General features: G+C 47.9%; 1 protein-coding gene across 2 annotated transcripts in view; it reads right to left on the minus strand.

Annotated features, from left to right (window-relative positions):
• The window catches only part of MAP2K7 (mitogen-activated protein kinase kinase 7), a 55261-nt gene that overhangs the window by 26875 nt on the left and 14326 nt on the right, over nucleotides 1-14060 (minus strand). The window contains exon 2 of one of the 2 annotated variants that reach the window (XM_084609936.1): nucleotides 13715-13762. The exons of the other annotated variant lie outside the window; for it this stretch is intronic. Coding sequence (XP_084466062.1) covers nucleotides 13715-13762 — 48 coding nt within the window. The remainder of the gene's footprint in view (nucleotides 1-13714; nucleotides 13763-14060) is intronic. 2 annotated transcript variants of the gene reach the window in all.

The following is a 14060-nucleotide window of genomic DNA, read 5'->3' on the forward strand; positions in this document are numbered from 1 at the left end:
ATGTTCCCTCTGGCTTTAACTGCTGCTTGTCAAGGTGTGTGAAGTTCTCTCCCCATCCATGCACACAACCCCCTCCCCTGCCTGATTTGCTCCGTCATGTCATGATCCAAAGCGAACCACATCCCAAGGACTTCAATAGCATCCGATTCCAAGCCCATTTAAATCAACTTGAGTGGACTTTGGTTAGACAGGGTGGTGCAGTAGCTAGGGCAGCTGGAGATCTGAGTTCTGTTCCCGGCTCTGCCGCTGATTTACTGCGGGGTCCTAGACAAGTCACTTCCCCCTATCTGTGCTTCTGTTTTCCCTCCCACCCTTGGCCCGTCTTGTCTGATTAAACCGTAAGAGCTCTGTGGCATAGACCATCTGTCTCTGCATGCTGTGCCCAGCGTATGAGGGTCCTGATCTCAGCTGAAGCCTCTTGGCACTAACTGTAATATAAATATTTATAATTAATACTGAGCTCCACAGAAACTGCCCCTAGTTCCAAGCAGCTCACACTTAGCTCTTCCATTGCACTTTCCACCAGTAGATCACAAAGTGCTTTACAAGAGAGGGCAGTATTATACCCATTTTACATATGGGGAAACCGAGAGGGGACATGACATGCCCAAGGTCCCAAAGCAGACCACAGATGGGACTAGAACCTATACCCCTTCTACCCCAGCCCAGGATGTGCTGCAGTCAGCCACACTTCCCCCCTAACTCAGTAGGAGCGCTAGGTACTCGAAAAATCTGGCCCAAACTGAGCCTGGAAGGGACCTGGTTCCCAAATGCTGGGCTCTGAAACCACAGTGCAACTGGCAAAGGGAGCGCCAGTGCTTAGCACAGAAGATGGGCAGCCAGGACTCCTACCTGCTCCACCACTCACCTACTGGGTAACAGATGGCAACTCATAGCGGCTCACTGCCAGCGTTAAACACCTCACTTCAACTGAAGCAGGGAACGCCCTGGCTCACAAAATGCCACTGTCTGTTCTTTCTCATCTATTTGCTTGGTGCATCTGACATCACTTTCTACCTGCTCGGTTTCAGAGGAGTCAGTTTCCACCTTTGTTTGCCTGGGTTCTTCCAACACACAGCAGGGGAAGAGCCCGTGCTGACTGCTGCCAGACCCCAGTGAGATCAGGGTCCTATTGTGCCAGGTACACCTGTAGATCCCCCTTGTCCCCTGATCAAGCCTGGGGCCCCCATTATAATGGGTGCTTCAGACACCTACTGAGACACCTGCCCCCAAAAGCGCACAGTCTAAATATACAAAGGGGAAACTGAGGCACAGAGCAGGGAAGTGATTCACAGGAGGTCACACAGCAGTTCAGTGGCGGAGTCGGGAACAAAACCCAGGTGTCCTGAGTCCCAGGGCAGTGGCTGATCTGCTGAACTGCGTGCTGCAAAACCACAAAACTTGGCAGGAGGCCTCGGGGACAGGAATCTGCCAACGCCCTGTCTGCACAGTGGGTTTGCCCCAGTTACTGCACTACTGCGCTGACAGCCCGAGCCAGGTTCACACCAGGTCAACCTGGCCTGTCACTGAGGAAGTGTGGGCTGCGTCAGTGGTTTGCTGTGCTGCTGCCCCACCAATGGCTGAAATCCCCACTTGTGGAAAAGGCCTGAAAACCACGGCTTTTTAAACACAGACCAGGTCTGGAACTGTGTGCCTTTAACCTCATCTCACCCAGCTGTCCAAAGGGGAAATGATACATACCTCACAGGGGCGCTGGCTAGGAGATCTAATGTCTGAGGGGTGGCACGGGGTACCAGGCTAGGCCTGCTCTGAGCCCCACGGATGGTTGGAATCTCCATTTGTCCACCAGCCAGTTTTGGAAGAGCTGGCCTGACTGCAAGGCCATGGATAGATCGCAGTATCGGTGTCTTGGTTACCCACCAGCAAAACAAGGCTAACGCTGCCCTATAACCCAGCCTCCGAAGGAGGCAGTCTGAATATTTGCCAAGTGGCATTACTGCAAAAAACTTTTGAGCCCCTTGGTTATGCATCTGATGAAGTGAGCTGTAGCTCACGAAAGCTTATGTGCAAATAAATTTGTTAGTCTCTAAGGTGCCACAAGTATTCCTTTTCTTTTTGGTTATAAAGGAAACATAAGAGGAAGCTGCTGGACAAATCCCTCGAGAATCAGGCCATGATGGAAACCGAGACATCCCACTGCTTATACTATTTTAATGGGGCTTTAGCAAACAGGATTTGATGCACTCCCTGGATAATCTGGCTTCACAGCCTCCCCTGAACCTTTCGATATGCTCAAGAAATAGCTGCGCTATAGTGCAACTCCAGGACAGCGTTGGTTTCAATGGGATGCTTTCCATGGCTAGGTTTGTAAAGGAAACAGGAGTGGTATTCATTAACACAGAGGCAGGCTCTTTCTCCTGACACACGCGAACTGGCTGTATTGAACCCTGCAGGATTAGCATCCCTGAAAAAAGGCACCCATTTTTCTAAGCAGGGCAGTATTAGGAGTCCGAGGCTTGCCCCTTTAGCGGGTTCTCTCTCTCCAGGGTAAGCTGTATTCCTTCGTCTTTAATAATCTGTCTCCTTTTTCGGGGGAGAGGGGTAATGTGCTCCATTAACACCTTCTAATCAAGGCCACATTCTAATCAAGGCACAAGGTACCATTGTAGTGAATACGGTTACAAAACAGGATAGACCCACTGGGCCCGAGCCTGCCTCCAAGGAACTTGTTGAGAATTTTCTGACAAAACGTTTTCTTGGCAAAACTGAAAGAGTGCATGGGAAAGGTTTGGTGTCACCGAATCTCTTGATTCAAAACATCTTTGGAAAAAATATCAAAATTGTTGAAAGGTCCCTTTTTACAGTTCAAAATGACTTTCTGGTTCAAAATTTTAGTTAATTTATACTACAAACGAAGATTTAAAAGGCTAAAATCAAAATCAAGCATTTTGAATGGATCGAAACAAAACACTACAATCGACAAAAACCAAATTGTTTCCCCTGGATTACTGAACATTTGTGAAAATTTTCCTAATTTTGACTTTTCATCCTGCTTTGGATCATGGAAAAATGCCAAAATCTTGAAAACTCTCACAGGACAAGAAAATCACTTCCTGCCCAGCTCTAGGGCTGAGCACGTTGGATCTGATCCAGCAAAGCCGATGGAGGACCTCAACACCTTGTAGGACTGAGCGGCTGGACGACACAACAAATTGTCCTTAAAAGTACATAGATTTTAAGGTCACAAGGGACAAATGTGATCATCTAGTCTGGTTTCCTACATGACACAGGTCTCTTACATGTGTTTACTGTCACAAGATGACTGGTCCCTTTAAGGGGGGGTGAGGTCCAGTGCATCTGGACTGATTCTTGCTGCCCAACTGGGCATAAGGGAAGGCCCAGGGCCTTATAACAGGGCTGTGCAGGAGCCTTTATTCCCTGTAGTGTCTGTAGGCATCTGTCAACACCCACCTGCATTTATAATGCCCAGGTGCCTACCTTATGCCCAACTGAGAAGCAGGTATCAGTGCAGGTGCCTTGAAACCGGCCCCCTCTTCAAGGGGCCAGTAGCCCTATGACAGTTGCTAACAAGACACTGATTAGAACAAAGAATGTGTCAGTCTCATTTTGCTTTTCACCATTTAGTCCATGGTCCTTTTGGTGTCTCACAGACAGTGAAACTCGGCCAGTCAGTTTTATGTTGCATTTTTATTTTGTTTTATTTTATTTTCTGATTGGATAGAATCACAAGGCTGCTGTATTTCAGTCAGACATAGGGGAAGGTTTTAGAAGGTTTTCTAGTCCAACTTGCTGTATAAAACAGGCTAGCGAATTTCACCCAGTACAACTGGGTATCAAATCTAAACTTATTTAACACTTTAAGGAAAAAGAAACTCAGGTGAAATCAGCTGTTCGACCTCGGCTGGTAGAGCCAGTTTTTCCCACAAAACACAAATTTAAGACCTAAATTCTCTGAGAGACTTTCCAGGGCCCAAGACTCACACAATCACACAATGTAGCTAAAAGCTTGGTCCTGCCCCATTGGAATCATTCTGCCAGGGACTTCAAACGGAGACAGGTCTGGGGTCGCAATGCTCTGCAGGCAGCTATATTTGCTTGAGGGGGTCTCCACTACCAAATTGTAGGCAAGTATCCAGATCCTAAGCTGGTGTAAACTAGTATCTTTCCACTAGAGTCCATGTGGCCAGATCCCCAGTGGACATAAACTGGCATCTTTCCACTGATGTCAGTGGGTCCAGGTCCCCAGATGGTATTAACTGAAATCTTTCCACTGGAATCAATAAGGCTAGATTCCCAACTGGTGTAAAGCAGTCTCAACCAATTGGAGTCAATGGGGCCAAAACCCCAGCTGGTGTAAAATCAGTGTGTCTCCACTGAAATCAATGGGACCAGATCCCCAGCTGGGGTAAACTGGTGTTGCTCTACTGAAAGCAGTGGGCCAGCTGGTGTATCCTGGCCTAGCTAAACTGGGTACCTCCACTGGAATCAACAGAGCTTTATATAAGTCAAGAATCTGGACCAAAGACTCTTCAGCACTCGAGTCTGATATGTGCTCCCCCTCCATGCACAGCAGTGGGAACTCCGAGGACTCGAGTTCTGCTGTGCAGAGAGGAGAGGCAAATTCTGCCCCAGGGGCTCAATCCTGTCAGCTGCTGAGCCCCTCCTGTGCACTACTAAGTGCCCCCTGCTTCCAATGGCCTCAGCAGGGTCGCAGTCACTCTGCACAATGCAGGATCTGGCCCTAAGAAGGCAAGTTCCATATAAAACATAGCAAAGGCCTCTAGCCACACAAAGGGGGTTTCCAATCCAAGGCTACGAGGACGCACCTGTGCAATGGTTATTAGGGATTCTGGGTGAGACTTTCTGAACTGCCCAAGGAATTCAGGCGCACAGCTTCCACTTACTTTCCAGGGGGTTCACGCTCCTAAATCCCCCTGTGTGAATGGAGCATGGGAGTTCATACTGTATTATCCAAGGTGATTCCTGCACATACACTCGGGATTAAAATGATCACCAAGGGAGGGCTGGAGGGAGCTGCCCTCCATGCCAAGGACCATAGGCTGGGATGTGTCATATAGGGAGCACAAAGTGGGGATCGTTCTGGATCAGAGAGTCACCCCTCTAGTGACACGTTCCCTGCAACAGCAGAGGCAAGCAGGGCCGGGTGATGGGGGCTGGGGAAGGAGGAGTGGAAGTCCACACTCCTGCCCATTTAACAAACTCCAGAGTAACTGATGGATAGAAGAGCCACCAGGACGCTCCGATTTAAGAGCAGTTGGACATTTTCCTGATTAAGGCACCTGTGTTAAAACAGAGCATGGGCTGCCTACAGGATCTCCAACATTTAGGGACCGTACTGCCACAAGGGGCCACTGTAATCCTCCCGGCTGACCACCTGTGTTACACAGGCCAGACAATTTCACCCAGCCACCCCTGCACCCAGCCTGTATCTGGTGGTTGAGCAAAAGCCTATAATTCTGAACTCTGTGACCACAGGTTTTATTACCATCTGTATCTCTTCACGATGTAGTTCAGCATGCAAGACCCCAACCCCAATCCCATCCCCAGCCCCCAGTTGCTTCAGCCTCCCCACTCCCCACAATTCGAGATCAGACCCCTCCCACCTGCCCTTCCCCCATTCCATTTCTACAGCACACGCCTTGCTCATGCTCTCCATTCCAGAAGCCTGCATGCTACTCTACTGGTGGGGCATGCAATCTAACAGCTCCCGGGTTTGTCGGATGGAGAACCAACAAGGCAGGGAGGGGAAAACATGCTGCAGGCAGAGGTCAGCCACTCCAGTGTATGCTCGGAGGGGTTAAATTAAAGGGCAATGGGGTTGGGGTGGAAGAGAAAGAAGGCAGAGGGGGAGCAGAGAGGCTGCCAGTGAACATAAAACCAAGGGTGTGAGTAGGACAGGATGGCAGAGAGAAAACCACCATTTAGGCCTGGTCTACACGTAAAACTTATCCTGGAATAGCTGTCTCGGTCAAGGGTGTGAACCCCTCCACACCCCGCAGCAACAGAGCTGCGCTGACAAAGCCTCCAGTACGCATGCAGCCATGTTGAGGGAAGGGAGCTTCTGGCGGCAGAACTAACGTCGGTGGTCCTACAAGAGCAGACAGATTTCTTCTATCCGTGTGCACTGCATCCACACTAGGGGGCTACACCGGCACAGGCTCTGTAGTGTAGACACAGCCTGTGACTGATCGCATGGGGGTGTGCAGCTGCAGGCAACTTGTGCTGTTGGGGACTCCCAGACCTGCAGGAATTGCTCGTGGGCTGGGCTAAGTGCCCAAAGCAGAGGATGGATGCTGCATACTGCTCCAACCAGACTTGGTCTCTGGGTGAGGACGGGCAGCCACGGGAGAAGCCACCTTCCCACAGGTCACTTGAGCATTACAATGATGGCCGAGGTCTTATCTATTTGTCCCAATCCCACTACTTGGGCATGCTGGCAAAGCCGTGGTTTGCACCAGTGCAGCATGAACACAGGTCAAACTGTGTCGAAGCCAACCAAGGCTTGCAGCAAGGGGCTTCCACCGGTGGCTGGCATCAGAGCAAATCCCCACCACTGGCAAAGCAGCACAGGGCATGGCCAGGGAGAGTAACAGGATGAAATGTATTCAGGAGGAATTTAGGCTGTTGATGAGAAAAATGGTTGCTGACAGTTTGACCTATTCAGTGTGGAATGGTACCTCCCGTTTCCCCCCCCCCCCCCACCACAAATCTTTGTTTGGGATATTTGAAACCAGACCGCCCAAAGGGCCCTGTAGGGAACGATCCTGCACTAGGCAAGGGGGAAGTAGGAATTAACCTGATGTCTCACACTAGGGATTCTGAGGCAGTTCCTCAAAGCATTCAGGCTCCTAACATCCAGTGATGGGGCCCGTTCCTTTCCTAGCAGACAGGGAAGACAATTCTTTGTAGGAGGGCACTGGGTGGAAATCCCAAGTTTATGACCCAATTATCAGTGAATTGTGGGGTATATTTTATCACGTCTATTGCAGTATCATCTAGAAGCCCCAGACATGGGCCAGGACTCCACTGTGCCAGGGGCTGTACCCATGCTCTGGCGGGGTTTAGACTAGGATTTCCAAAGCACCGAAGTGGCCAAATGCCACTGAAATTCAATGAAAGTTGGGTACCTATTTCCTTTAGGAACTTTCAAAACCCCAGCCTTCACCGCTGCCTGCTCTGCAGGTACAACCAGACAGACAGACGAGTGCTGGGAGACGCCCCCACTGCTCTCAGGGGAACAAAAATCAGTCTGCTTTTGAAACAAAAACATCAGGGGCTAAAGGTTTTTCAAAGGTGATTTTAGTGCACAAAGGGAGGTGGGTGCTCAGCTTTTTGTGAAAAAAAAACAACTCAGGCCCTTTTAAGGTGACGCAGGTTGCTTTCCCCTTTCCCCCAAATGGGGTCACGCAAAATCAACAACCACTTTGGAAGATCTTGGCCAGGATCCCTCCCTACTGGACTGGAACGGAGAGGGTGATGATGGTCTATTCGCAACCCACCTGCATTGCTACTATTCTAGAGTCAGATGCTCTCCTGGTCCACTTTGTCAGTGATCTGGTTCCAGTCCTGGATGATCTGCCATGAGTTTCCTTAGAAATCGGGCAGTTTCTGAACCCATCACCAAATATCAGAGTTTAAGCACCAGGGAGATATGCTCCATGTGTTGTCTATTTGCTAGCTAGTTTTTAATTAGCTAAAAGATGGATTCTAATTAAAGAACATTGTTGGTACTTCAGACTCAATATCAGGGCCCCCATCTAAGGGCTGCTAGGCCTTGAGATCAACACGAAAAGGAAGGAACTGGCAAAAGGAATGAAAGAGAAACACACAGAGGAAAAAAAAAACTGAGGTCAAACAAGGAGTAAAAGGGGACATTAAAAAAAAAATATACCAGGATGAGGGCACCTCTCTCTGATGGAGTGAAGCTACAGAGAGCTGGGATCAGAGTTCTTGTGGGCTACATGGGCCCAGTAATCCCATAAGGACTACAACTGCACCTCGAGAGGCATCTCCTAGAAGCAACTGGCACCCTCCAAGCAGGCAGCAGAGGTCTCTGCAGCTACAGAGGTGCCATGAAAGTGACCAGAAGTTCCTACCTGCTTCAAGCAGAGGGAAAAGTGGGGGGTGACTGTGTATTGTGCCCATTGACTTCAGCAATTTCAGGAACATGGCAACAGGCAGAGCTACCTCCCCAGCAGGACTAGTGCAGTCTACGCACAAATAGAGCCATGCCCGCTGACATGGCTTAACTCCCATGGCAGCTCCTCCCAGGACTGGGTCTCTGGAAAGCCTGATCTGACCTTATATTGCAGATCTGCTCCAGCTGAAGGCATCTGATCATGCGTGAGTCAGTAGGGAGCAGAAAAAATAAACTAACTCTTCTCTCCACTCCTCACCCCACCACTTCTACACTAAGCCCAAACTTATGGCAGCTGAAAGTGTGCACAGAAGGGCTGGTCGGCATGGGGACTTAGATCAGCATAGCTCTGTCTCGGGGGTGTGGATGTAGATATGCCAACCTTACCCCAGGTGTAGACACCACTGGGTCAATGGAAGAATTCTTCATAAAACTAGCTACCACCTCTTGGGGAGGTGGATTACCTAAGCCTATGGGAGAACCCCTCCTGTCAGCGTAGGTAGCGTGTACACTGAAGCGCTACAGTGATTTAAGTGTAGACATACCCTAGGTCAGTGGAAAGGGTTAAGCTGCCTTTAGTTATGGGTGCATTATCAATTTAATCTGGAATTCCCAAATCAGTTGCGAAAATCCTCACCTCATGCCCAGATAGCGTGTAAGATATTTGGGCACAGGGACATTTACAAATGCATTAAAAAGCCCATTATGAAGTTGCACAAGAGTCAACTGTACCTTTTTAGGGCTTTTAAACAATTGGGCCTAGTATCCAAGGATCACAAAGTGCTTTGCAACAGTTACCCTGGTGAACTAAGGAAATAGCTACTATTTTCCAGGTGGGGAAACTGAAGCACAGGAAAGTGATGTGTCTAAATCAGTGGCAGGGCTTGGAATAGAATCCAGGAGCTGAGACAGCAGGCCATATACAGAAATCAGTGGCACAGCTGGACACAGAACCCAGGAGTCCTGACTACATATCCCAGCCTGGTCAGATCATACCACCCCAGTCAGCAAGGATCAGTTCTGAGATCCCAGCTGATTGGGGTGGTCTAGGCTGACCAATCCGGGATATGTAGTGTGTGTATTATAAACATTTCTGCAGGACTCTGATAGTCTCTTAGACAAACTGGGCAATGACAAGAGTCACTGTGGGTCTAAACAGGACATATCTTGGCAGCCCTGATATTACCTTGTCTCTCACCATTTTGGAAACTCTTATTTGACAAATCAGAATTTCGGTACCCAATTACGTTCCCCCTCCTGCCAGTCAATCATCTTGCATGAATGACTTCCTGATTAAAGCTTTACGGGAAGTAACTGAGCTGCTCTGAAACAACAAGCCTGCAGCCAGCAAACAAACTTAGGTCAGGTCAGAATTTGGATGGGAGACCTTCAACAGAAGGCCCAGGGTGTGACAGGTGCTCAGTACCAATTCCAAAGCCACAGTGTGGGAGTGCTGTGCTGCAGAAGTTGCTATCATTTGAAAATATCCTGACCATTTGTACTCCTTAAAAATCCCCTGGCACTTCCCCTAGAAGGGAGGTTTTGTTTTAACTCTAGTGTCCTAGCAAAATTTCAATTCGAGTACTTGCAGATGGCCTACTTAAAAATCCTCCTCTTGAATTTTCAGCTGGATACAGTAATGTAATTTCTGCCTGCAAACAATTACGCTGTTAAAGAGCCGCAGTGTTCCAACCCAGATGTGGCAGCATTTCAATTCTGAGTGAAGCCATCCAAACACATCCATCACCTGCTTCCCAGAGGGGGCCTGGGAGAGTTAAATGGAGGAACGTTTATGAACCATGTTGAGATCCTTGGATGGAGAGCGCTAGAGGAGGGCCAAAACCCCTCTGTCTCTGTTTTCCCTCTTTGTTTATTTCAATTGTAAGCTCTTAGGGGAAAGCACCTTCTCTTCCTCTGTGTTTCTACAGCACACATTGGGCCTTTGGTCTCTGCTGGGGGCCTGCAGGTGCTAGTATAATAAAAATAGGTCAGAATTTCCAAGAAGCCCAATGTAAGTGGGACCCATAGTCCACTGAATTTCAACAGCTGCCTAATTCCCAGCTAAAATAAATAACACTAAAATATTTTGGATTTAAAAGTGAACAGTAAAGCTTTCTAAAGATAGACTCCCCCCACCAAATCAGTGACAACATAAGGCGCAGACATGCTGTCTATAAATCTACCTAAGTGTCTGACTCTGCTGCCCATCCCCCTAGAATCTGGGTGCCCTCCATAGCTCAAAAGCAATAGCAATGGGGAGTCTTTGGAACTTGTTTGCAGAGTCAAAACTGCTCATGTTTCTGATCTGTTTATTTTTAAACATTATTAATTTCTTCTTTTTCTTGGTGGGAGGGTTATGAATGTCATTTTTAATTCATCACCATACAGCTGTTGTTGAAAGTTTAGGTTCTTACAGACTTGCCAAGACCCAAGTCTGGTATTCCCGTGACCACAGTAATCCCTCCAGCAATACCAGGAATTAAACTGTTTCCCTGTCTTAAGGGCACATGATGGCTTTATGTTTTTCTGCAACGGATGTTATGAACTCTGCCCCTGGCAGACTGAAAAGCTTTTCAGTTCCCCCTTTAACTGTGAACATGGTGGGTTTGAGTGTGACCCTCACAGGCACGAAGCACATGGCATTGCTTCCCATGGCAAAAAGCTACATGACAAGTGCATAGAGACCTGGGTTTTAAAGGATCATTTTTGAGCCTCAGTCTTACCACGGTCCAAGGCTCTGGGCATGCTCTTGGAGCGAGGAACTTTCTGATCCCCAGCTCTGAGAGGAGAGTGTGGCCTAATGCTTAGAGCAGGCCACAGGGAGTCAGGATTCTTGAGTTCTATTTCCATTACTAAGGTTTTAATAAAGGCTCATCTACTGGGCTACTGAGCACCCTGGTGGCAGGGGAGCATTCTAAAAAAAAAAATAAGAGATAGCTGTATAAATAATACAATCAATAGCCACTGGAGAATCTCAAAGCACTTCACAGTGAATACTTATCTACCTAACAAAAGAGGGTAGCCCCACCTCCATTTGAGAGCTGGGAAAAGAAAGGTACAGGGAGGTGAGGGACTTGGCCAATGTCACCCCAGAGGCCAGGAGCGGAGCCAGGAACAGAACCTCGGTGTCTGGATTCCTGGTCTGCCGTCGTAATGGGGGCAAATGGATACCTTCTATACAGATGCTTCGAAAAGACCGTGTCAAAGGTAGGGTGGTCACCAACAGGAGGCTCAGAAATGCTGGCGGGAATCGCCATGGCATCTGAATTTCTGATTACGGCAATGAAACCATGTGTTCATTGCACTGTTTCAGGAGAGGGCAGTTCAATGCAATACGTTCAAGGCTGGGAATCAACAAATACGGTATTCTTTTTCTGGCCTAGAAAAGAGACAATTCAACTTTTTAAATAAAAAGAAATACTATTTCATAGTTCACTGTCTGGGAAATTCTGTAGGGCATAGTCTATCAGCACAGTGTTACAATTTGACATCGATGTGTGGGAGAGATATAAAAGCACAGGAGAAAAAGCTGTCAGATCATTGTACATTTAAACTAAACCTTTCATCCTGAAGGATCCCAGAACACTAGACTAAGCAGCTACAAAACAAACCCAGCATTGGGATTGCTTCACCTGCAGCTGACTCTGGGATCAGCAACACAGCTGCTTAACAGTGCACAGCAATGCAAAATCACTGCAAAACAAGCCAGTGTTGGGACTGCTTCACAGATGACAGTCAAATGCAGCTGCAGGGGGAATTTAGGCAGACTGGAGGTAATAAACAAAACTGGCCTCTGGAAACCAGGACTACCCCGCAAATCTCAAAGAGCACAGTGAGATCTTTAATGATCATAAGACGTCACAAACGCCTTTCTGCGTGGTCAAGCACTAGTGTTCAAATATCCATGAGTCTGGTCCCAAAAATTATGAGACTGGCTTTAAAAAAAAACCTTTTTTTTAAACAAAATTTTATTCAAAATTTTATTTGCTTTCTGATTTATGAGCCTTTAGGATTCATGTTTCTCAGCTTCTCTCTGCAGCCATGAAGGCTGAAAAATTATTTGAAAAAAAGAAAGCGGAGATCCTTATGGAATCACATGACTCCAAGAGCTGAGGCTTTAAGCAGAGAATTCTCTCCATTTCACAGATCAGACAGGGAGTCCCAGTCTAATGCCTTAACCACAAGATGACTCTCCAGCTGTATGGGCAGCCGTATCTCACAATATTGGGTGTGAACACCCGATATTGTGAGACTCAGGATAAGAGCGTAAGAACTGGGGACACGGCCAGATAGCCATTCATCCAGAAGATGGCCCCTCTAGCAGCACATCACCTGCAGAGAGCACACAGTCTTCAGAACTGACTCAGTGAGAAGAGTACCCCCGAATAAGCCACTAACACCACTTCTTGGGTTGCCCATCCAAGTACTGACCTGGTTTGGCTCGGTTTACCTTAGGAGATACAAAAGACTCTCAGCCCAGGATGGTAAAAATTGGGAAGGGCCACTTCACTCCTCAAAGTTGGACTCTCGGGGAAGCTCTCTGCTCCAGCCAAGGAGATACGGCTGCCCATGCAGCTGGAGAGTCATCTTGTGGTTAAGGCATTAGACTGGGACTCCCTGTCTGATCTGTGAAATGGAGAGAATAACTCTTCCTTTCACACACACTCAGCTACTTAGACTAAATTCTTCAGGGAAGGGACTCTCGCACCTGTGTGTATGTATCTCCTGAAACAGTGTGACCTGGATCTCAGTTGGAAGTCTCTAATACAGACAATAATCACACTTTAAGATTCCTCCAGAGGTCCCAGGTGGTTCTTCAAATGGGAATGTAGATGTTCTGGGTTTTCTATGTGCAAGACAAATAAAAATACCTCCCACTATTGTGCTAAGCCATGTGGTGGCCATCCACCATATTTAATTCACGGCTGTGCCATCGACACAGTATCTAAGCCTTCCTCAGAAATCCAGGCCCTCGTGGCTATCAAGGAGTGCACAGCACTCGGAGAACAGGGATGTCAGCCCAAATGTCCTGACAAAATTCTAACATGGAAAAATTACATTTTGCCTTCCTAAAATTGCTGCGGTGGTTTCAATTGGACATGGGATTCTTCTTCACTTGCTAGCTTACAATGCTGAGAGCACACTGCTGGTGTGTGCTGGTCAATGGCTGCTGCATTCCAGCCCAGAAGTGGTTGTGTATCAGTGGAGGAGGTGAGGATTGCCTCTCTATAGTCTGGGATTGTTTAATACTTACCTGCTTCTGGAATGTGCTTTGAGAGCCTCAGATGGCAGGTGCGGTGGTCAAAGCTATTCCAGTGGTGGAGGGACAGGAAAGCATGTGGGCAAGCAGAGCCATGATCCTACGGGAGGCCTTATCTAATGCTGTTCCTAGCTGTAAATGGTCATGTATGCTCGATCAATGGTGGTGGTAACAGGTGGATATGGGAAAGATTGGGGATGGGAGGGGGAGACAGACAGGAGGGAAGTCAGACAGGTGGCATTTCTATGCAGTTGAAGGAAGCGTTAAGTAAATGATGCAGGAAATCCAAGCTGCGATGATAAAAAGTTTGGTACCTGCTCGTTGGGACGGAGCGGGAGCAGGGCTTAGAGTGATCACAATAACTGGATTGGGAAAAGGAAGAAAAAAACAACACGATAAATCACAACAGAAACAATCGAGTCATCAAAAGAAATCAAATCATATTCCGGGCGGGGAGCGAACTGATTCCAGGGTGAGGGATGGAGAATGGTGAAAAACCAACAGATGGTGACAGACAAGGTGAAAAATGGGATGCACCATACAGTGAAGTTCCTGGGAGCCCTGGGCAGCCATTCCCCAAGTGTCTCAAATATGCAGGCAGCAGCTGTTCCCTTCCCATCTCCTTCCACTGCAGCAAATTCTCCGTAGGCCATTCATCCA

The sequence above is a fragment of the Lepidochelys olivacea genome (assembly GCF_965140295.1).
Source record: "Lepidochelys olivacea isolate rLepOli2 genome assembly, chromosome: 20".
NCBI classification, from domain to species: domain Eukaryota; kingdom Metazoa; phylum Chordata; order Testudines; family Cheloniidae; genus Lepidochelys; species Lepidochelys olivacea.